Source organism: Diabrotica undecimpunctata, chromosome 11, assembly GCF_040954645.1.
Source record: "Diabrotica undecimpunctata isolate CICGRU chromosome 11, icDiaUnde3, whole genome shotgun sequence".
NCBI lineage: Eukaryota > Metazoa > Arthropoda > Insecta > Coleoptera > Chrysomelidae > Diabrotica > Diabrotica undecimpunctata.
In genome coordinates this window covers 26,899,901-26,926,169 of record NC_092813.1, presented here as the reverse complement: position 1 = coordinate 26,926,169, position 26,269 = coordinate 26,899,901, and the positions used below count along the sequence as shown (strand labels likewise).

Here is a 26,269-nt window from a genome sequence, read left to right as displayed (position 1 = left end):
CGATAATTTTAAAATAGAAAATAATACTGAGAATGCATCAGTTTATTGTGAATCAAATCAAGGGGTTAATAATAATAGTTTTTAGGCATTGGTTAAGTTACCCCCTATAAAACTGCCTACTTTTAATGGTCATTAAAACTCATGGCTCGAATGTAAAATTGTTTTTTGGCATTGGTTTACAATAACGAATCTTTAACAGATATACAGATGTTTTACTATTTGAGATCTTCTCTTGAAATGGATCCTCAGCAAATAATAAAATCTATAGAGGTTTCGTCAACAAATTATAAAATAGCTTGGCAAATGTTAACAGAGAGTTATGAGAATAAGAAGCTTATTCACAACCACTTAAAAGCAATTTTTGATCATCCTAGTATTAATAACGAGTCTTATATTGAACTAAGAAATTTTTTTGATAACATCACTAAACATTTCCGGTCATTAAATAGTTTAGGCTTAGATACAAAAAGTTGGGATAGTATAATAATATTTATAAAGTGTTCTAAATTTGATGCTACCACCAGAAAGGAGTGGGAATGTTTTAAACATGATAATGATTTACCCAGTATGGGCGATTTTAATAGATTTTTAAAAGAGAAATGTGAAGTGTTGGAGATGCTTCAAATATCTTCTGGTTATACAAACAATAATGCAAAGGTTCGCAATGTAAGTTCTCGAAGTTTTGTATTTATTGAAAGATAAATATAATATCAAATGTTAGTTTTGTCAAAAAGATCGTCCGATATAAATGTAAATGATAGAATCTCAACTGCTAAAAGATTAAATTTGTGTTTAAATTGCTTAAGGAATTCACATCCAACATGGAAATGCAAGCTACAAAAATGTATAAAATGTCATAAATTGCATAATTCATTATTGCATTTAAATTATCACAACACAAATAATGTTTCTAGAAATATGGCTGGGCGGGAAGGTCCTCAACCCCGACACGGCGCGTCCCATATGGCTGATAGGGGACGTCCTGTATATTATACAGGATAGGTGCGAATAACTTTCGCCAAATAAGCATCCGCGGATCAACTGAGGACATGGTATAGGGCAGTAGCTATGTCATTACTAACTCCAAGGCTGGGGAAGAATGACTTCTTAATAGGCTTGGAATCAGATACGTGTGGCCGATAATCAGATATTGGTTTATTCGGTTATAATACTGCGGTGTGTAAGGAGAGGAGAAACCAACACACTAAATATTCTCAAGATAATGTAACTATGGCAAGTTACAGAAAACAAAAGGCCCCTAGTCCGTGGCAGACCTTAGATGGTCAGGGGGTGCTAAAAATCCCCACGACAAATGCTAGGAACCACCCGAAAGTGGAAAACAAAAACTACAAGTTAAAAATTGGAACCTGGAATGCAAAATCTCTCTTTATGCAAATCTCTCTTTATGCAAAATCTCTCTTTATAACATCGTGAGAGAAATTAAAAGAATGGGAGTCAACATTCTCGGAGTCAGTGAAGTTAGATGTCCTGGATCTGGACAGACAAACATCGATAACCATGTAATATACTATGCTGGTAATGACGATCCTCATCATTATAACGGAGTTGCATTTATATTTGACCAGAAAAGCAGTAAAGGTATAAAAAACTTTATACCTATATCTGATAGAGTAGCTATGCTGCATGTTAATACCACTCCTCGTAATAGTAACTTTAGTTATTCAAGTATATGCTCCTACAGCAGAAAAACCAGAAAGAGAAGTACGAGAATTCTACCAAGAGATCAAACAGCTAATGAAGATCACAAAGAAAAATGCTGTACACATTATTATAAGAGATTTTAATGCCAAAGTAGGTGAAGGGCGGACCGAAGACGTAGTAGGAAACTTTGGTTTTGGCCAAAGAAATGATAGAGGAGAATTACTGGTCCAATTTTGCCAAAAAGAAAATCTAATGATCGCAAACACCTGGTTTAAACAACCAAAAAGAAGATTATATACATGGAAAGCACCTGGCGATAATCCAAACCGCATAATAAGAAACCAGATTGATTATATATTAATCGACAAACGTTATAGAAATGGATTTGGGGGAGTTAAAACATATCCCGGGCGAACATCGGTTTCGACCACAATCCTGTTGTCGGTAAAACCTATCTTCGAAAAACTTAAAGATCCAATAGTACAGACAGAAATAGAGAAAACACTCGATGATACACTCAAAGAAAAGTTCAATGAAGCACCCGCGGAAGAAACAACAGAAAGTATTTGGCACACCTTCAAAACAACAATCACAACTATACAAATAGAACAACTACAAGACAACATCAGAAAAACAAAGAATACATGGATGACAGAAGAAGTCCTAGAACTGATGGACATAAGGAAATCTTCCAAAAATTGTAATGAAGAAAAATACAAAGAAACCCAGAAAATCATCCGACACAAAATCAGGAAAGCCAAAGAAGAATGGATGAGCAGCAACTGTAAGGAACTCGGAGATTTACTAAAAAAGCATGACTACTGTAATGCATACAAAACGATTCAGGAAGTCACAAGTATGAAGAAAAAAATCACTACAACAACTTTAGTAGATGATAACAACCAAATAGTATCTAGTCCAGAAAATGTAGAAGATATATGGGAAAAGTACATCAAAGATCTGTTTGATGACGAGAGAACAGAACCACAAATGAATATAGTACAAGAAACAATACTTGGTATATTAACATCGGAAGTTACAAAAACAATCAATACGACAAAGCCACGAAAAGCCTCAGGTCCAGATGAAATATACGTAGAGATGATAAAGCTTATCAATGAAGAAAATCTTCAGAGGTTAACACTATTATTCAACAAAATATATACCACTGGAATCTTACCAGAAGACTGGCTTCGATCGACATTTATACCTATACCAAAGAAAAATAAAGCAAATAGATTCAGATTAATTAGCCTGATGATCAATTTTCTGAAAAGTTTACTCAAAATTGTACATCAACGAATATACAGAGAATGCAAAAGAAACCTGAGTGACAATCAATTTGGATTTCGTATGAGGCTTGGTACAAGAGAGGCATTATTTGGTCTCCAGATATTACTACAAAAATGCCGAGATAATGGCACAATCTAATCAAAACATCGACAACTGTATTGAACGCTCAGACAGCGGTCAGCGTCATCTAAGTTCTGCTCTTCACGTTTCCACCCGTTTGTCAGCTCTAATGAGATTTCTGAGGTTTTATTATCGACGGGCATTGTTAAACTGATTGTTTGCCGCGGATTACTGGATAGCGGTTCTCAGAGTAATTTGTAAACTTTTAGATTTAAAATGTCAAAGGATAGAACATTTGGTCAAGGGTGTTGGAGAGGCGCTAGCAGAAATTAATAATGAAGCTATTGTCACGCTAAGTTCTTGCGAAGGATATTTCACTGTGGAGACTCATTATTTGGTTAATCCCAATATTACGGGAATGTTACCGATTAGGTCTTTTAATAAAAATGATTTAAAAATCTCCTTATGTTTAAAGTTGGCAGATCCAGATTTTAGTGTGTCTAATGATATAAATTAATTGCTAGCATCGAGAGTATTTTGGTCTGTTTTGTTATCAGGTAGAAAAACTTTAGGTTCAAATATGCCAATTTTGCAAAATACAGAATTTGGTTGAATAATTGCTGGGAATTTATATCTTAATTCGCTAGAGTATAAAAATTAATGTTAATACTTATAATAATACTAATAATGATTCAATAAATAATCAAGTAGTAAAGTTCTGGAAAGTTAAAGAATTCGGTTCCCAAAAGAAAATATATTCAAACGAAGAAATGTTTTGCGAAAATTATTTTAAGAAAACGGTTAAAAAGGATTGTTCGGGAAATATGTATTTAAAATACCATTTAAGGATACAATAAATAAATTAGGGGATTCTAAAACTATGGCATTGCATAGATTTGACTTATTGGAAAAACGTTTAAACAAAAATACAGATTTGAAAAATATGTATGTGTTAATTTTGTGAATAAATATATAGAATTAGGACATATGTCTGAAACGGATTTTAACAATGATAACGGATATTTTTTACCGCATCATGCTGTGGGAAAACAGTCTAGTTTGACGACTAAATGTCGAGTAGTCTTTGATGGTTCTGCAAAATCAAGTTCAGGTCTGTCTATAAATGATGTGCAGTATATAGGCATTGTTTAAATAGGACTAGTTAGACAATCCTTATGGAACAAACGTTTGACTTTTATTCTGCCGTCATGTGGTGGCCTCTAGTCATAAATTTAAAAAACTATTAACAGAAACTTAATTCTCTGCAGGATTCTATTCGAGTATATTTTTACCTGTCTCATAGTTAATGCAAAAAACCTGTATACGGATGCCAGATTGTGAAGAAAATAATCTTTAAAATGACGTTAATTAAAAACATAGATTTCAGTTCATACCAATTTAGAACTTTATGTAGTATAAAAAATAATCCGTCTAAAGTGGAAGTGGTATTCATATGGGCATTAGGACATGCCGCTATAATAGGTAATGATAAAGTAGACTGGTTGGCTAAAGATGGAATAACAAAGGGTGAGATCCTAGATTTTATTGAATTATGCAATAAATGACTTTAAAAATAGAATATATAAAATATGGGAAGAACAATGGAAAAATATTTCAAGCATGTCAAAAAATTTATATTTTTCTTTGCATCAACAACTCCTTTCGCCACTTGAATATGTAATTAAATATAACCTACCAAAGTGGGATATTTCTACAATTGTGAGATTAAAAACTCGACACAGAAAATATGTGACACATCTGAATAAATTAGAAATAGTGAATTCACTAGTTTGTTTTTGTGGTAATGTTTCTAAGTGTATTAGGGATTTGTATGATATTTTCTGAATGCAAAATTCGGAAGGAAGGAGATATATAGACCAATTATATTACAGTCTACAACAAGAATTTTTTTCAATCAGTATAAAGTATTTATTTGGTTTGCGTGATACGAGAATAATTAAATTACTGATTAAAAAAAAAAATAAATATTGCCATTTAAATGGAACAGTGATAGATATAAGGAACCTAACATATTATGCTAAAAACTAACAAATAAATATATGTGGCTAACGGACCTCTTCCAATACACACACACACACACACACACACACACACACACACACACACACACACACACACACACACACACACACACACACACACACACACACACACACACACACACACACACACACACACACACACACACACACACACACACACACACACACACACACACACACACACACACACACACACACACACACACACACACACACACACACACACACACACACACACACACACACACACACACACACACACACACACACACACACACACACACACACACACACACACACACACACACACACACACACACACACACACACACACACACACACACACACACACACACACACACACACACACACACACACACACACACACACACACACACACACACACACACACACACACACACACACACACACACACACACACACACACACACACACACACACACACACACACACACACACACACACACACACACACACACACACACACACACACACACACACACACACACACACACACACACACACACACACACACACACACACACACACACACACACACACACACACACACACACACACACACACACACACACACACACACACACACACACACACACACACACACACACACACACACACACACACACACACACACACACACACACACACACACACACACACACACACACACACACACACACACACACACACACACACACACACACACACACACACACACACACACACACACACACACACACACACACACACACACACACACACACACACACACACACACACACACACACACACACACACACACACACACACACACACACACACACACACACACACACACACACACACACACACACACACACACACACACACACACACACACACACACACACACACACACACACACACACACACACACACACACACACACACACACACACACACACACACACACACACACACACACACACACACACACACAGTGTGTGTGTGTGTGTGTGTGTGTGTGTGTTAAATACATAGTTTAATTTACCAAACGGTGCCAGGCTAATCCCTTAACAAATACCTACTTCTTATTTACAATAACCGAGTTGAACAAACCATCAACAGTGTACAATGCAAAAATAAAGGAATATGTAGACAAAATAATTAATCATAAATTAATAATTATTTAAGGGCTACGTAGTCAACTCGCAATACTACAATTTTCGTAAATATTACGTGATGAAAAAGTTAAGGGAACGAAGTAATGTCGACAACAACCAAATGTGATCAATTGTTTGTATCATACTTCATAGACTGAGAAATAAATTTATAGAACGCTTAAAGTTTGAAGTTTATATAAATATCTTACAGCAGCACTATTTAAATTTAAAAATTAATTAATTTTTATTATTTATTATTTTTATTTAAATTTAAAAAAAATTAATAGAAATAATCATAAAACCACGTAACTGTAAAATGAAGAATGTTATGAAAAACTCTCAATTTTATTTTAATAAATAATAATAAATACATCAGTGATGTTGCAAAATTGACAATTTTGTATTTTTTTTTTGAAGGAATCGTTTTTTTTGAGCTGTATTATCTGCAGTTGTATCAGACTTTCTTTTTTGAGCTCTTTTGCTTATGGTTGCGGACCTAGAAAGATTTTTTCAATATTTGAAAATTTGTACTCTAATTAGTAAGTTTAAGATAAACTGTCTATGAGATTTGCATCGCTGCAACTATACCACTCTGGTAATGCTGTGGCAAGTTTTTCGTCTATAAACTTTCGTGTATTAAATAACACACGGGTTACACAGCATTCATCAAATATGGTAGAAAACATTTGAAGACATATTTTTGTGAATGTGCCCATCAAATCGCTAACATATCTTAATTGACAAGTTGTGTCACTTATTGCATATTCTTTATAAAAAAGTAATATTTGTTGCTTATTTTCTATATCTTTTGTGCCCTCTAATTTGGTTTTGCAATTTTCACAATTAAATTTTTCAAAACATTTTTTAAATACGTACCCTGCAAAATAATAAACTTAACATTTTTCTAAACTTGAAGCCAATGTATCTGAATCTAAATTTGTTTGTCGTAATAGTTATTTTGAGAAACATTTTCTGCAGATAATAATATACTGTCGTCGAATGCGTTATCACCTTTAACGTATTCCTCGTCACTATTTAAATTATTAAAAATATCAGAATATATATATATAAGACGTTTCTAAAATATTTGTATCGTCATCACAGTTGGTCCCAGAGTTTGCTGTCATAGGCGGTTTCATAATATTGTGTACAATGTTTATTTTAAAAGCAGCTTTAAAGTTTCTTACAGTGGGATTTCTACTGTAACCACCTTTCTGTCTGTAAATAGAAAATTGATTTTCTAAGGGATCTTGGATTAATCTTCCGGTTAATATATAACAAGAGTTTAATGTTGTCAAATCACTATAAAATTGTCTTACCGCGTTTATGGTGAGAAGAAAGCAGTCGAAAGAAGGAGGTCTTTTTAAACCCTTACTTGTCTGTTTCCACATACTTTTCAGTAATTCGTATCCTTCAGCACTAATTACATCTTTGTTTTGATTACAGTAGACACGATTACAAGGCTTAGGACTGTACTTACTTTTACTGTTCAGGGCATCAAACAAATTGTTCATAGTTTCGACAAAATAAGCCGTGTTTAGAATGACTAAGTAATTGAGTGCCAAGTATAACATTCATTTTTTCAAATGAGTTTGGAGTTAAATGTTTATCTGTTAATTTTAAAAGAGCACTCCCGGTTTTACTTCTTTGGTCAATACCATACACTTTATTAATATCATCGAATCTTATAAATTTGTCATTAAAAATAAAATCATTGGTAATAAAATTATTTCTTATACATTTTATTAAATGTGGTACATCATAAAATGCAAAATACTTATGCGTGTCTGCAACAAAGTAGGGTTTTTCAATTGTTATATTTAATAATTTATATAATTTTTGATTTATCACCGATAAATCACAAACTTTTCCTAAGGGTTCTAAACCGGAATCTCTCAATCTTTTGAGGTCATCAATAATTATTTCTTGGAGTATTGTAGCTCCGATCCCTCCCCGGGACTGTAATTTTGCCTCGACGTTGGTGGGAGGGCCGAGTAACTGGTCTTGGTCCCTGAAATTGTGAGGGGAGCACGACCAGTGAAACTAAACACAGTCCCTACGCGTCCAGCGCCTGTGCACCGGGTGGCCGCCGGGCACCGCCGCTGGACGCAAGAAAGGCGTGGCAATTGAGGCGAACAGGTGCGGCGCCTTCGCCTTCAGCTTTTAGTTTACCCTTCCAACTTCCCTACGGCTACTCCAAATTTCTCTAATCTCAGTCGCCAAACTCCAAAACCCGGCGGCGGTGGGGTCCCACGCATTAGACGCGTCTGCCGGTGCGGGGACCCCGCCCTCGATCCTGACACACACACACACACACACACACTTTTCGAGCCTTCCTCGACAGACTATCTAGGAGTAGCCGACTCACCCTATCCAACTTCCCGCCCCCTCACACCCCAACAGGAAGCTCGTAGCTCGGAAATTGTCGGCGAGGCACTGGTGGGGTCACTGACGCCAAATAGGTGACACCAATAAATACCAGTAGAAGAGAAGACCAGCCCAACTGCATCTCAGCATCCATCACCGACTAGTCCTTATCCTCACGGAAGGATGAATGGTGAATTCCCGACGCCAAAAAACGGGGACCTTTTGGCTATGGAATGGTAACCCAGACAGAGGAGTCCAGCTGGAGAAAACCAGCTTTTAAAAAATCCGAAATTCAAGCTGGAAGACATCGCGGCGAAGGATGAATGGCCATGCGTAGTTGGTCGAGAGCGATTCCTGTAAGGAACCAGGCGACACCTCACAGTAATTAGCCTTACTCGGGCATGCGGGGCTCTGCTCGAGTGGACTGCAATTCCCTAGCTACTCGTGGGAACAATATGGAAAATAATATGGAAACCAATATTCCCGAACAACCCGTAGTAGAAAGCCCTGAAGGCATTACTATACAGATAGCGAAGCCGACCAAAAGGAAGGCGGTCAGAGTCACCTCCCTAGAGGAGGTGGATCTAATGACAGACGAGGAGGTTATTAAGGCCAGGCTGGCCGGGGCCTCCAAGAAGAAAGTAAGGGATCTGGTGGGAAAAGGCCAGGATTACATTGAAGCCAAGCGCTCGGTGATCAAGGCTAACCTCACCAAGGTGCTTGAACGACAAAAGGACAATCTCCCTAAGTCTAAAGAGAAGGCGGAGCAAAAGCTGGAAATGGCTACGCAAACGTCTACAAAGAAGCGACAAAGGTCGGACAACAGTACGCCACCAGCGGAAGCCAAAAAGAGGCCGAGGAAGTCAGAAATGACTTTTACACAAGCCCTTTGCTCGGCAAAGGTGGCTGTAGTATGTGATGGCTTCCCTGGAGTCAGGATGGAACCCACAAAGCTTAAGGCAGTGCAAAGAAGCCCTGAAGCCTTGGGAAGGTGCAAGCCTCCAGGCTAAGGACGAGAGTGAAGTCGAGAGGCCGTGTTCTTGCACTGTCTATATCCCAGACGAGGACGGAAAGAGGTTGGAGGCGGAAAGTGTGCTGACTCGATTAAGGGTCAGCAACCGAAAGCTCAACACCCTTATATGGACCGTTTTGGGCAAAACACCTGCAGAAAAAGGGCAGGTATGGGTCCTCTCAATGGACAAAGAGTCATTTGAGGAACTCAACAAACTTCAAATGTGTCCTTACTTTGGCATCGGAAGAATTAAATTCCGTGTCAAGGATGATGGGTACATTAGGAAGGTTGCAGAGGCCGGACCATCGGGGTTGCAAGGCGTAACTGCCGCAACCTCGGCAGTCAAGGCTAAGCAAAAAAGGAAAGAAGTAAAACCTTCAGAGGGGCAAAGCTCTAAAGCAGCGTCAAAGAAGGTTAACACTTCGACCAAACACAAGGCTCGCCCTAAGGATGATAAGTCGAGGGAAGGAGCTAAAGAAGGAATAATCCCGAAAGAAGTCCGTACCGACTTGCAGGGGAGTGCTACAAACCCGGGCATGGAAGGCCTTTGACATGGAAGGCCTGGACTTGGCCCTACTGCAGGAACCATGGCTCCACGGAGGGAAGATTGCAGGCTTGAAGCCGCAACATGGTAAGTTACTATACGATGCGAAAGGAGAGACACCTCGAGCATGCATTGTATATGGTAACGAAGTAAACTGTACACTGATTCCGGATCTTTGCTCCGGAGACTTTGTTACAGCTATTTTAACCGCTTCCACCGAGGAAGGTAGTAAAAGATGGTTGGTCTGTTCTGCCTACTTCGCTGGAGAGAAGGTCTTCCGCCCAGGCATAGTAGAGGACGTTATAACCTACAGCCGAAGGGAGAACCTTCATCTAATACTGGGATGTGATGCCAATGCCCACCATCTGGCATGGGGGAGTACGAACATCAACAGTCGAGGTGAGTCTTTACTACAGTTCATCTTAAGCATGGGTTTAGAAATAGCCAATATAGGAAATAAACCTATCTTCGTTACGGCCACGCGCAAAGAAGTCTTAGATGTAACACTTTGCAGTGAAAAAACGTACGATACTATAAAGAATTGGCATGTGTCAGAGGAACCTTCATGTTCCGACCATAGGCACATTTGATTTGATTTAATTACTTCGACTCGAATGGTGGAAAGGTTCAGGAACCCGAGAGAGACGGATTGGGAAGGCTATAGAGGCTCACTCGAGAAGTCTCTTGAGGGAGGAATCGGCACCATAAAAGATACGGAAGATCTCGAACTGACAGTCGAAACGGTGAGGGGAGCTGTTCTGACCGCTTACCAGGAGAATTGTCCAGAGAGAGAAAAGAAAGGAAATAAAAACACACCCTGGTGGAATGAACACTTACAAAAGCTTAGGGCAGATGTAAGAAGGCTATTCAATAAAGCCAAATTCAACCAGGACTGGGCCATTTATAGAGAAAAACTGACGCAATATAATAAGGAGATCCGAAAAGCCAAAAGAGACTCGTGGCGAAAGTTCTGCGAGGAAGTCGAACAGGCTCCCGCATGTTCCAGAATCCACAAGGTCCTGGCTAAGGATGGTATTGCGAATCAGGTCGGCCTCTTGAAGAAAGAGGACGAAACGTATGTAGAAACCCTGGAGGAAAGCTTAATAATGCTCACCAAGGTACATTTTCCCAGCTCATCCATTGACAATAATCCTTCGATAGAGGTAGCTCATCCCAGAAGGCCTACTAAGGCGGACTGGAAATTAGCTACCGACATCACGAGACCGGAAAAAATCAGGTGGGCCATCAATAAATTCCAGCCATACAAATCACCTGGAATGGACGGGATTCATCCAGCCTTGCTACAGAAGGGACAGGATGTGATCATCCCGCATCTAACAAAGATCTTCAAAGCTAGTTTGGCATGGAGATATATTCCAACCGCATGGCGAAGGGTGAAAGTCACATATATCCCCAAGGTTGGTAGGGTAATGGACCAAACCCCCAAGTCATACAGACCAATAAGTCTATCCTCTTTCCTAGCAAAAACGCTGGAAAGATTGATAGACAGGTATATTAGGGACGACGTGCTGATGGAGAATCCACTTAGTGATCGCCAATATGCATACCAGTCAGGAAAGTCAACTGACTTGGCGCTGGATGATCTTAACAGACTGCTCTCAAAGTCGCTAGATGACAAGGAGATAGCGGTGGCGACGTTTCTGGAAGTGGAGGGAGCGTTTAATAACGTCTCCTTCGAGTCTGTAACGGACGCGCTTAAAAGAAGAGGAGTTCCTGCCTTCATATGCGAGTGGACAAAGGCGACCTTAACAAACAGGATCATTGTGTCCTCGTTAGGTGAAGCCACTATTGAAGCGAAGGCAGGAAGCGGCTGCCCACAAGGAGGAGTTTTATCCCCATTACTGTGGGCTACGCTTATGGACGACCTACTTAATACACTGTCCAGGGAGGGTTTTTACTGTCTGGGTTATGCGGACGATTTGGTAATTGTAGTTCGAGGACGCTTTACCAAAATAATTTCGGAGAGACTTCAAGTCGCTCTGAGGATGGTGGACAGCTGGTGTGAGGAAGAAGGCCTGAAGGTTAACCCTAAAAAAACATCTGTTGTTCCCTTCACCAGAAAAAGAGCACTGCGAGCCACTAGTGCTCAAGGGAGTAGAAATCCCATTCACAAGTCAGGCCAAGTACTTAGGTGTAATATTCGACCAGAGGCTGACATGGAATGCACACATTCAGAAAGTCACACAGAAGGCCACTATGGCCCTGAACACATGTAGACGAATGTGTGGTAAGAATTGGGGGTTAAATCCTAAAATGAACCTCTGGTTATATACAACGGTTATAAGGCCCATGATAACTTATGGTTCAGTGGCGTGGTGGAACAAAACGCAACAGTCCGGGGCGATTCGATTGCTCAGTAGCACACAAAGGCTTGCATGCTTGAGTGTTACAGGAGCCATGAGAACAGCCCCAACGGACGCGCTAGAAGTTCTGCTAAACCTACCACCTCTGCATATATACATACAGAGTGAAGCCAGATCAACAGTACATCGGTTGATCCAAGGCCAACCTCCAATAAGTATGATGCAGAGAGCTGATAACTTAAGGCTTTACCAGGACATAAAGGCAGACCCCGTTCTAGGAATGCCTGTACACCGAATGGTTACGAGGTATAGTTTTAACAAAAATTTTCAAATTACAATACCAAAAAGAGAGGACTGGGAAACTGGTCCGCCGCTAACAGCAAACTCAATATGGTATACGGACGGCTCCAAAACGGAAACAGGTACGGGGGCTGGAATATATGGCATAAAACCAAGGACGAAAGTCCGGGTATGTCTAGGAACATACGCGACCGTATTTCAAGCCGAATTAGCTGCTATACACAGGTGCGCTATGGAACTAATCGGCCGAAATGTAGATAACGACTCCATCGTTATCTATTCGGATAGTCAAGCGGCTCTAAAGGCTCTCAGTTCGGTACAGGTCGATTCATGGCTGGTATGGAACTGTTTGGATGTCCTCTCTCAGGTGGGAAGTCAAAATAGGTTGACACTTGCCTGGGTGCCGGGACATAAGGGTCATCGTGGCAATGAGAAGGCTGATGAATTGGCCCGAGAAGGCGCATCTACGCCACTGGTTGGTCCGGAACCCTTCTTTGGAATCGCAAATACGATAAAAAGGGCAGCCATACACAAATGGGTGCAACAGAAGTCTCTTGAGTGGTGGAACAACTCACCAGGACAGAGGCAGGCCAAACAGTTCATCAAAGGACATTCGGCTAAATTTACAGCAGACTTACTTTCGCACAGACGCAGGACTGTCAGAATGATAGTGGGTCTGCTCACTGGGCACTGTAGACTCAATAAACACTTGAGTCTCATAGGCCTGACAGAAGAGGACACCTGTCGTTTCTGTCTGGAAGAAGAGGAAACCGCTCTACACGTTCTGTGCCATTGCGAAGGTCTCGCAAGAATGCGGTTTCTAGAACTCGGAGAGGAAAAACCGGAAGCACCAGGCTACATGAAAAGGCCACTATCAAGGCTGTTGAGTCTCATTAAGAGGACCAAGCTAGATGAAGTGCTTTAAAATAAGGGGGAAACACAATAGATCTGCAAAGGTCGCAGTGTATCAGGCTCTATTGGCCGCCCCATTTTCTACATTCTACATTGTAGCTCCGATGCCATTTCCTGTTATAGGTATTTTCCAATTGCTAAAAATACCTCGAACCATTAGCACCAAAGCTTGTCCAGCCAAAACTGATTTTTTTCTATTCTTACCAATATCCTCAAAACCTTCAATAATATCCAGTTTTCTATTATATTCTATTGTTCTCTTAATGACCATCTCATCAAATAATAAAATTGATTTTCTCTCTTTAGGAGACATGCTCTCTGCTTTAATTTTTATATTATCAAATATTTTTTTATTGAAACCGGGGTTACAGGTAAAGTTTGAAATCCATGTTTTTAGTGTTGAAACCGCTGATAAAGCAACTCCTTTTCGACGAAGAAATTTATACGTGCTAGGTCCTTTATAAAAAATCTCAATAGCCGTTTTTTTTTCTATTGGGGACCACTGTTGGTTTTTCTTATGCAACTGCATTCTCAGTAACGCAGCAGAAAACTGAGTTTGTGGCTTTGGTGCAGATTGTACAGGTTTTGTCCCAATTTTAACCAGTCTCTTTTTTAGTGCTGTTATTCGAGTTTTCAGAAGATTAATCCGTATTCGAGATGCATGTAATCTCCTTTGAAGTGTATGATAATTATGAAATCTTTTTTTCTTGACCAATGGTGATAACGGCATATCTATAAGCTCATCAACAAAATCGTCAAGTTCAGAATTATCACTGTGCGAAACAGTATTGGCACTTGTTGATGGTTGTTTTGCTATCGAATACGTATGAAAAATGCGTGGTGTCGTTATTACTATAACATAACATAACATAATAACATAATAACAATATTATTATTAACACAAGTGAAAAAAAAAAAACTTTCTGCACAATAAAGTAGAAAAACAATTTAAGTTCTGTATTCAAAATTTAAATAACTTGACAGTTATGCCAATATATGTTTATATATATATATATATATATATATATATATATATATATATATATATATATATATATATATATATATATATATATATCGTTATGATTGTTTATTTTGAGTTCAAACTTAGTTTATTGAGCCAATAAAAAAGAATTATAACTTATTTGTTATCAAAAGTAAAATAATCCTTATATTACCTGTGTTCGATGGATTCAAAATACAAATATATTATGTTACAAAGATTTACGTTTCTTTATTTTATATAAACGAATAAAACAATTCTGTCGTTATCTTATCAATCAGCATACAAGAAAATAAATCAAATTATTATGATAATAAGATTATAAAGCTACATACATTTATATTACGTGAAAAACCAATTTTACTTAAAATTTTCTTTACTTGAGAAAAGAAACCACAAAACTTTAAACTTTTGATTAGCCTAACAAAATACTATTCAAAATACTAAAAACTATTCAAAAATTCCTTGTCCATTTCTATACATATATATATATATATATATATATATATATATATATATATATATATATATATATATATATACAGTGTGGAAACCACTTATGAAATAAAATTAAATTTAAATGTGTGCTTTTTAAACATAAACTTAAATGTACAGGGTGATCCACGCAAGTCTGGCATAGTACATAATCCTTATTTTTAATGAAACACCCTGTATATTTTTATGTTTTTAAAAGATTCTTAACAACCTGATTTCAACGAACTATATCATGTAGGGTCTATGATGAATAATACAAGGTGAAATTTTGAAATTAATAATTTATCACGTGTTATGGTATTATTTTGAATTAGCTAAATACAGACAATACACTTCTAGTCTAAGTGTCAGTATATTGGGGAAAATTTCTGTTTAGTAACCGTGTTAACATTTTTTGTCATGAATAGGTAAAAACTGTCTAGATAGTCTCCTAATTAAACTAAATTGATAAATAATGCGGATTGTTATTAATCAGTTGTTGGTGTTTTGACATTTTACATTAAAATAATAAATTCCTAATTAAAAACTAATTTTTTGCAGAAATAAAAATAAAATATTTAATTGAGACCCACCGAATTGAGATTTTAATGATGATAGGTTACGGGGAGAATTGTAAAAGTCAAGTTGAAGTAGCAAACTTATTTAATCAGAAGTATCCTCAGTTGCCTAATATTGTACAAGATTCTTCTTCTTCAAGTGCCGTCTCCATCAATGGAGGTTAGCGGTTATGGTGGCAAACGTTTGTCTATCTTCAGCTGTTCTTAAGAGTTCCTCAAATCCAAGTCCTGTCCAGTTTCTGATATTACGTAACCAGGACAATTTTTTTCTTCCAATTCCTCGCTTTCCTTCTATTTTGCCTTTTATTATCAACTGAGGGATGTAGTATTTCTCGTTGCGCAACAAATGCCCTAAATAACTGGTTTTTCTTCTTTTGACTGTTCTCAATAGTTCTTTTTCTAAATTGAGTCTCGCTAGTACTTCTTCATTTGTTTTTCGTGCTGTCCAAGGAATTTTTAAAATTCTACGGTACACCCACATTTCAAATGCCTCGATTCTATTCAGGCTCTTTATTTTTAAAGTCCATGTTTCGACTCCGTAGAGAAGAACAGACCAGATAAAACATTTTACAAGTTTTAATCTCAATTTAATATTTATATGTGTATCGCAGAATAGAACGCGCATCTTAAAGAAACTATCCCTAGCTTGAGCAATTCTCGCTTTAATTTCTTGTTCTGGGTCCAGCTTGCAATTAATCCAACAGCCAAGGTATTTGTATTGGTTTACCTGTTCTAAAATATTCCCATTTATTTTTATAGGTAAGGGGATGTTCTGTTTTCTTTGGATCACCATTACTTTTGTTTTTTTTTCGTTGATCTTCATTCCAAACTCTCGACAAGCATCCTTAAGGTGGTCTATAACCCTCTGTAAGTTTGTGTCTGTATCAGCCGGTAGGACAGTGTCATCTGCATATCTTATGCTAGATATTGGTTCTCCATTAATTTTTATTCCTGTGGAAAGGTTTTCCAAGGCTTGCTTGAATAGTAGTTCCGAGTAAAGATTGAATTGAATTGAAAGATAGGGGATAGTATGCATCCTTGCCTTACTCCTTTATTTATACTAATATTTCTAGATGTATGATCGTCGATCCTAATCTTGGCACTTTGCCTCCAATATAAGTTCTTAATTAATCGGAGATCTTTGCTATCCAAGTTGATGCTCTGCAAGGAATTTAACATTTTATTATGGTTTACGCGATCAAATGCCTTTTTAAAGTCTACAAAACATAGAAAGACATCCTTTTGTTGGTCGTAACACTTCTGCAGCAGTACTTGTAATGAAAACAAGGCCTCTCTGGTCCCCATTCCGGCTCTGAATCCAAATTGATCGTATCCAACTTCTTTTTCACACCTTTTGTATACCCTATTGTGAAGTATTTTTAATAGAATTTTAAGCATTTGGCTCATAAGACTTATTAATCTAAAATCTGCGCATCGCCTGGAGTTAGCTTGTTTTGTAATGGGAATAAAAATAGATTCTAACCATTCCTCTGGTATTTCCCCAGTATCGTAGATTGTATTAAACAAAATTACTAACAAATCAATGTTATTACTTTCGATCAATTTAAGTATTTCAGGATAAACTTCATCAGGTCCAGGGCTTTTATTGGTCTTTAATTGTTTAATGGCATATTCCACTTCGACTTTTAGAATTGGTGGGCTTTCAGTGACATTATTTATTGTAATGTCTATTCTTTCATCTCGGAACAGCTGTTGTATAAATTTTTCCCATTCTTCTATTTTATCTTTGGTGTTATGAATTAACTCTCCGTTGTTATTTACCAGTGGGCAATGTTGTTTTTTGTGGATGAATGAAAATTCTTTCACCTTCTTTTTTATCTTTTTATCTTTAATCTGTACATCTTTTAGTAGTTCCATATTAGGTTTGTTCTTCGGCTTTGCATTTTTTATTACTTTAATTCTTGTGCGAATATTTGCTACTACAGGGTTGTGGTCGGAATTTGCATCAGCACTAGGATATGTTTTTGTACTTGTAATGGAGTTACGAAATCGTTGGTTGATTAAAACATAATCTATTTGATTTCTTATTATTCTTTCTTTTGTGTGTAGCGGGGAAGTCCAGGTGTATAACCTGCGTTGAGGTAACTTAAACCAAGTGTTTGTTGCTATCATATTGTGTTGCTGGCAAAACTCTAATAGTCTCTCTCCTCTTTCATTTCGTTCTCCTAGTCCGTATTCTCCTACGATATTTTGGAATTTCCCTCTTCCTATTTTAGCATTAAAATCTCCTAGGACGATGTTAATATCTTCTTTCTTTGTCAATTTCATGAGCTTTTGTAGATCTTCATACCATTCTTCTAGTATGTCATCTGACTTATCTGCGGTTGGTGCATAGACCTGAATAATATTCACATTAAAAGGAGAACTCCTTATTTGCAACAGCATTGCTCTGTCAGAGAGTGGTATAAAGTTTGAAACTGCGTTACTCAATTCATCGTTTATTATTACACCTACTCCATTGAAATGTTTTGGATCATTGTTGCCTGAATAATAGAGTGTTTTGTTCATAATTTTTGTTGTTCCTGAGTTAGGCCATCTAACTTCACTCAGACCTAAAATATCTATATTCAATCTGTTCATTTCTTGGCACACGTTTGCTAGCTTTCCAGCCTCATAAAGGCTTCTGATGTTCCAGGTCGCTACTTTGACGTCATTGTTTGTTTTAGTTTTGTATTTGTTTTTGTTCCTCCCGGGGATTCTTAGCACCCCCTGAACATTTAAGTTCTGCCAAGCACTGGGGGCCATCGATTTAGTTCCATTTACCATCATAACTTTCTTGGGAAAATTAATGAGGTGGTTTCCCATTGCCTTCCTCATGTTTTCTGTCGGGGTTTTCTCCCTTATCCGGAGTGTTCCAGTTTTAAGGCGCCGGAAGCTCGCCTTTCGCCCTTTCCCGTTAGCGTTACCCAGGAAGTACCACGTGGAGGTGGGAATCGGACTTGCTAACAGACGTAATGTTTAACTATTCATCCAAGTTTTATTACCACATACCTTCCGGTAAGACATGTGATCCCAGAGGTCTATCGTTAGCCATTCACTTCCCAATTACAAGATACTGTGTTTAAAATTTATGCACAATTCAGAGAACTTGGACCATGTCAAACCATTAAAAAGAAAACCGAACTTCATTGAAGATGAGGTGAAAGTGGATATTCTGTTAAGTGTCGCAGAGAATCCAACGTCAAGTTCACGTCAAATTGCACATCAAAATAATTTGAGTCACACAACTGTCCTAAGGTGTCTCCATGAAGAAAAACCTCATCCATATAAATTGACTTTTGTGCAGGAGATAACAGAAGACGATCCAGATCGTAGAATGGATTTCATGGAGTTATGGAGAGTGGGTCAGGTTTTTTAATTGGAATGATTATAGAATTGCGCCAAACATCTGGGAATTTTTGTGTGTTTCAGATAAGGTTATAAATTTCGAGAAGTTTGGAGAGGCATGTGTTAGAGAGATTTTTTAAAAATATATAAGGGATATCATAGGGATCATCAGCAGATTTTGTACATGAAAACAAGGTAAATTTTAGTTTATTTAGGGTAAACGAGGCGTTCATAAACGTGACATCGTGTGGAGTTGACGAGATGGTGGAGAAAGATTGAGCGCGTAAAGAACTGGGAGTAAAAGCGATATTACTTTTATTGAATCTGTCTTCAACCCAATTAGCGAGTGTGTCGGAAATAAATTGACTGTCAGAGATAACTGTGTTGTTAAAGATGATAGGAGAAATAGTTAGGATATAGGAATGAAGGATGAATAAATTCATAGGATGAAGGTTATTTTTATTGCCTTGGATTTGTGAAACAGTTTTTTTTTATAAATGAGTGGAGTTTGCATTGTGTGTTAGGGTGGAAGTGTAATTTTGCCAAGACGATGTTTTGCTTTGCTTAATAAGAAATTTGGCTTTAGCTTTAAGTTGTTTGTGTATTAGAAGATTTTCCTGGGTTTTGTTTCACCGATATTTATTTAAAGCAATCTTGGATAAACGGATGGCATTATTTCAATCAGAGTTCGACCATAGTACCATTTTGTGAGTAGAAGAGATGGTTTTTTTTACCGATATGTGATTTGGCAGCAGTAAGTAAGCATTCGTATAACAAATTTAGAATAATGTTAATATCCTCTGAAATAGCTAAGGAAGATAATAATATTTCGATTTTAAAATTAAATTTTAACCAATTAGTGTTTTTAAAGTTCCAGAAACTTCTAGTAGTGGTTTGCTTATTGGAGGAGCTGGATATGATGATAGAAAAGTGGTTGCTGTCATGTAGGCCATCAAAAACTTCTTAGGAGAGGGAAGGTAAAATTTTGGAGTTACAAAGGATAAGATCAATGACTGAAAATGATCCTGAGGAGACGTTAAAATCGTTATTAAGTCTAGTATTTAACAGAAATGTGTCTGAACAATTTAAGATGTTTTTAATAACTTTAATAACTAGGAAAACTCCTAGATATATGTCTATTTATCATCTGACGTTCCGTATTTTTTAGGGACTGTTCGATTAGTGAATGCGGAATGGAAGGAGATACATTTGAAATAAGGATTCTTTTGGTCGCAGAAAGAAGCCTGCAGAAAAAGGATGACGGTGAAATTAATTATGACGTTCGGTGTATTAGTTGATCAACGATGTCGGTAGAAGTGAGGAAAATGCAGATTCGATTACTCGAAATGCAAGATAGAAAATATTTTTTGGATAAACTATTTCACCAATTTCTTTAATATATTCAAATAAAACAGTATTCAAAATGGAGTGCATGACAATAATTTGTTCCCTTTTAGAAAATGAACAGGAAGGAGGTCTAGAGACTGCGGTAACGACATATGATTTTGGGTTAAAATTGGAGTTGTTTTGTGTAAATGTAAATATTTAATTGCCGTTCATTATGTGTAGTCCTGGTTACCCAGACCGTAACACAATACCTAAATGTGAGTATCTAATGGACCCTCTCCCAAACTGGAAAGAAAGAAAAAAATGATCTCACCTATTTGGATTTTCACTGGTTTTCTTTAATTACACCAATATAGCCACAAATAAATTCGACTATTGAAATATTAATCCAAATTTGATACTCGTTTTCTTATCACATTGTGATTAAAGAACTTCGCTTCGTATTGTTAACTCTTCGATGAATTAATTTATCTGTTTAACACTGTTTAAATCTTTAAAATCCGCGAGGAACTTAAAAAGGGTGTTTAACCTTTGACAGTTATTTGACGTTTTTTGAATCGATTATTTGAAGCTTTATTTATAACCTTCAACATTTTATTTAACTTACTATTAAAAAAACAGTTTGAAAAAGTGCTTTTTAGCTTCTAAACATTTATACTACTTTTGGTATTTTTCATGTCATACGGCTGTACGCAGGCTCAATAAAAAGCTGGTGTAAAAGCACAACTGAAAAAAACGGCTTTCCATAACCAATAACAAGAAACAAGCTAAAATATTGCAGCGGACAGATCTCCCTTGCATTTTTCTGTGGCGATATTTTACGAGTACCATTATTTTAATGTTTCAAAACTAATTTACTTCTTCACTGTGTATGCCATTTATAAATCGAATTATAAAATTTAGATATTTTTTTACAACGTGTTCAATTTTCAACTGTTAATGTTAATAAACAATGAAAATATTTGCAATTTCTTAAACAAGAAAAAAAATTTGATTTCCTCTGGGTCGTAGAAGGTTTTGGTTTTTTTTAATGTTTTTTTATTAGCTTTATATTGAGCCCGCATACAAGTGTATGGCATAAAAATGTGAGTGTTATTAGAAATTTTTATATGCTAAAAATTTCTTATTCTTCAAACTGATTTTTACAAACAAATTTAATATAGAAGTTTTTTTTTAAATAATTTAAAACGACGCCATAAAAAATAGATTGATATTTACAAAATAACCCTAGAGTGACTGTTTAGACAAGTACAGTTGTTTAAATAATCGGTCTCCTGGATAAACAAATTGAATAACTCATAAACTATATGGTCGTTCTTTATGACATTTAGCACACTTTAAAAACTCATTAACTGCCATAATTTTAAATAGTTGTACTACATGTCGTTATGCAAAAAAGAAAGTTATTAACATTTATGAATAATACTTTTAAATTAAGGGTTTTTAAAATATCTCGGTCAATTCTTTATGTATTTTAATTTTAAAAATCTCAATATTAGAGAAAATTTTATGATCTATAACTTTTATTTTAACCATATATCTCTAACATGTATAAGAAACGTTTTATGCGCAAAAACTTTTTTTACTTTTTACGATTGTTTAATAAAAAAGCAAAGCAAAATTAGCTGAAGTCTTCACATAATTGTCATTAGCTAACCCTTCTGGTTCTGTAAGTTCTTGGGTACCTAAGAATGTTAACAAGTTATCTACAGATTTGATAAAAGTAGAAAGATCTTCTTTAGACGAAAATTCTGGTAATGTGGAACACAGACTAGCAATATCGCTATTAGTGACAGGCATTTTGGAAGTTTTCTTAGAAGATAAGGATTTTTTATTACAAGAAATGGAATTTCTTAGATTAGAAGTTGACGAGTTATTAATAATATTTAAATTCAAATTGTCAAATAATAAATTTAAATTTTCAATACTGTTTTGAGAAATATTGTTAAAAGTGCTCATAAAAATTAAGGAAAGAAAGGAAAAACTTACATAAGGATGATCACAGTTGATTTCCAATGCATAATTTCTTTCTTCTCCAAGGTTCGATCGGTCTCGTTAAACAACTAAAGTTGACCAGGAAACTGATGTATGTTTCTGTACGATGCTGATCCTGTTCGCAGCGCCAAATATGTCACAAGCACTTGAACTTCTCAAAAAAAATATTTTATTTTCAAAATTAAGTTACAATTTACAGAGATATTTACTACAACTAAATAAGAACTAATAATAATAATCGTGGGCTTCTTCCTTCCTTCTTTATAACCTCTGATCTTCGGAATTTGCTGACTCTAGATAGTCCGGGAGCTTCTTTCACATTTCTCCTCCCTCCTTTGGTTCGGACTTCGTCCTCGAAGTCCTAGTAACTTCTGCAATTAATTCATTCAGAATTTGAATTTGGGCAGGATGGAGTTTCGTACCAAATAGAATTTGGGAAATTCTTTTTCGTTTTTTAATTAGGAATATTGCTAAAAATGCTAAAACAAATAAAAGTATAACAATTGAAGTGGTGCTCAGTCCCATTAAAAGTGGTGGTAAAACATCTATTGTTTCGAGGGGTTGAATTTGACCATGTGTATTTGGAATTGTTAACTTCTCAATTTTGATCTGGTGATCCGGCAATAGTTTTATTGGAACTATTTTTGGTAGTGAAATGTCTTCGGATGTTTTCTTGTTGAAGTAGATTCCTTCAATGATGATTGGTTCTTCTGTCGTTAGTAAACTGGTTGATTTTACTTCCTGTTGTTGAATTATTATTGTATGGATTATTCCCAGCAATATCACTTTGCTTGTTTCTTGAAAAAAGTTCTCTGTCACTATGGTCTTTGTGCAATTATGGACATTTGGTATCGTACAATGGGATTGTACGTTTTTGGTACAAATGATGTGGTCACTTTCTCCAATGCAGCTTTCGAACCATTTGTTGTTGACATAGTAGGGTGTAGGTGGTAAAATCATGATGTGATCTTTATTTGGGATCGGATAAATCTTAAAGGTGGTATAGGAAGTTTCGTGGAGAATAGGTATTTTAACTATTATGAGCATTGTATTGGCGGTTACGTAGACTAACATTTTGGATGCTTCGATTAATTCATACGGATGTTCATCACTGACAAGAAGCGAATTTCTAGGATACAGTTTAAGAAGATTTTCTTTTAAATTGTCTAATTCTTTTAACGTGAATAATTCGATAATTGGAATATTTAATTGAGATAAAGTAATGGTTCTAATTAGTTTCGTTAAAAATTCGTTAATATTTTGAATGTTTACTATTTCATTATGCAAAATTAAATAACTATCAAAATCTGCAGAAAACTTACTAACTGCAGCTACAAGAGCAGCATTATCAGTATTTATCTTTTCTAAAAGTTTATCGAATCTTGTATTAATTGATTGTCCATATGATATTTGATTGTTAAATTTTTTGATTATTTCATTTTGTTTATTTTCTATTGCAATAATATGTGTTTTTAATAGATCAAGGTCAGAGTCATCTGGGTTACCTGTTATATATTTGATGGCAGTTCCGAGAAAGTTAAAGAGTCCTCTTTTCTGTTTGCGAGTAATCTTATGCAAATCATCTTTTACTTGTTCGCGTATATGATTATATTGAGAATAAAGAAGTGAGAGAGGTGTTTTCTTAAAATGAGCTTGGAATTGGTTGATTGGGCTAGTTTCTATTATATTCGATAAATTGTCTAGGGAAATATGAAGGAAGTGTCTATGGTAATGGGAGATTTCTTTTGATTTTCCTATCTCCTCAGCATAGTAGCCATTATTCTGAATCTCCTGAATCCTGAGTTGACGGCCCAGGGCGAGGATTTTCCTGTGAACAAGTTTGAGCTTGAGTATTTTTGTCTGTACATTTTCTTGTTCTTTTAACAAACTTAAGATGTGTACTTGTTGGGTTTTGTTTGTCTGTCTTACCTAAAATCTCTGTTTTTTCTTGTTTATCTGGATGTATTATAGAATAAGGTGCTTGTAGTTTTGGTTTATGTTTCTTTTTTGAAACATACAAAGTTTTTGAGAGATCTATCTCGGGAATTTCTTCAGCGTTTTCGTTCTGTCTATCTAATATTTGCTGCCTGTTTTCTTTTTGTTTATTGTATAAATATTCGATAAAAGGTTGTAATTCCTCCTTATGTCTTTGATTGTACGTTTCGTATATGGGAAGGTCAAAATCAAAATGGATTTCCTCGGCATAAGGTCCATATAGGATTGAAAATGGAGAGAAATTTGTAGAACTATGAATCGATTGATTATAGATAAGAATGGCATGTGTCAAAATGTCGTCTAATGAATCATTGGGGTTTTGGGCACGTAAGGTCCTGAGTTTTTCGGTAAGTGTAGAATGGAATCGCTCTACGGGGGAGTTTGAAGATGAGTTATTAACTGTTGTGAAATGAATTTCGATTTTGTGGAGTTTTAAAAATTCTTTTATGACTGCTGAGTTAAATTCTGTGCCACTATCACATACAACTTTCTTTGGATAGTTATGGTGTGTAAAGTAATGCCTAAGTTTATTCAGTATTGAAATGGATGTTTTATCGTTTAATTTATAACACTGTCCATATTTAGAAAATGAATCTATTATTGTTAAATATAATGTTTTGTTGCAATGAAAAATGTCAATGTGTAAGATGTCAAATGGTTTTTGTCCAAGTAATGGCCCTAATTGTGTGAGTTTGTACGGGTGCCTTTCATATTTGTTTTTTAAGCATATTTCACATTTATTTATAAAATTCGAGATCGTGGTTTGCATAGAAGGCCAATAGAAAGTTTGCTTTAGATGTTTATATGTTTCCACTATTCCATTATGATTTTCTCTGTGATATTTTTCTACGCATTCAACTTGTCGTTCCTCTTCTTCAATATCTTTTAGCAATTTATTGCAGAATATTGTCTTTACTGTTGATTTTATTTTCTCTTTAAAATAATTGCAAATGAAGGGTCTAAATTCATGAGGTATTATAATGGCAAATTTTTGATTCGGTCTTAGGATACTTGGAAATGCATCTGCTATTTCTGCTTGCCAGTTGTCGGTGAGCGTTACAGTGTATCGATGTTTATTAAAGATCTTTTTGTATTGTAACTCAAATTTAGCACATTTAGTTTGGAATATAATTTGATTTGACGATAGATTGATTGGCTCGGGTGATATTTCAATTCCTGTGATAGGGTGTTCGACAGCGGTGTGTTGTGTGTTTATATTATTTTGCAAATTTTCAAATTCCTCAAGAAAATTTTCTGCGTCAAAAGCATCAATTGCATCTGGAGGTTCAGCGCATTCTGAGCTGGAGCTTAGAGTATTTATTTGAATTCTGCTGAGGGCATCGGCTACTTGGTTCTCTTTTCCTTTTTTATATCTAACTTCAAAATTGTAATCCTCTAACTTAAGTCGCCAGCGAGTTAATCGAGAAGTAGGGTCTTTAACTTTGTAGATCCAAACTAGAGGGTTGTGATCAGTTTCTACTATAAATTTCTGACTGTACAGGTACATACGAAAATGTTTACATGAGTCTAAGATTGCCAATAATTCTTTTTCTATTGTAGAGTAATTTTGTTCGGCAGAATTTAGGGTCCTCGAATAAAAGGCAATGGGATGGTTATTCTGAGATAGGACTGATCCTATCGCTATATTAGACGCATCCGTAGTAAGTACGAAAGGTTTTTCGAAATCTGGGTATTGAAGAACAGGAGCATTAGTTAAGAGTTGTTTACATTTTTCGAAACATTCCAAATAATTTGGATTTTTAGGATCTATAACAGCACCTTTACGAGTGCATCTGGAAAATGGAGAC

At 36.2% G+C, this 26,269-nt stretch overlaps 1 protein-coding gene across 1 annotated transcript; it reads left to right on the top strand.

The window, feature by feature from the left end:
• The first annotated feature begins 10,193 nt into the window (after nucleotides 1-10,193).
• LOC140452805 (uncharacterized) lies at nucleotides 10,194-10,775 on the top strand. The gene has a single exon (XM_072547136.1). The coding sequence runs from the start codon at nucleotides 10,194-10,196 to the stop codon at nucleotides 10,773-10,775; it is 582 nt and encodes a 193-aa protein (XP_072403237.1).
• The last annotated feature ends 15,494 nt before the right edge of the window (nucleotides 10,776-26,269 follow it).

Coding starts and splice junctions, on each gene's coding strand:
- LOC140452805 (XM_072547136.1), top strand. CDS start 10,194: ATGGAAGGCCTGGACTTGGCCCTACTGCAGGAACCATGGCTCCACGGA.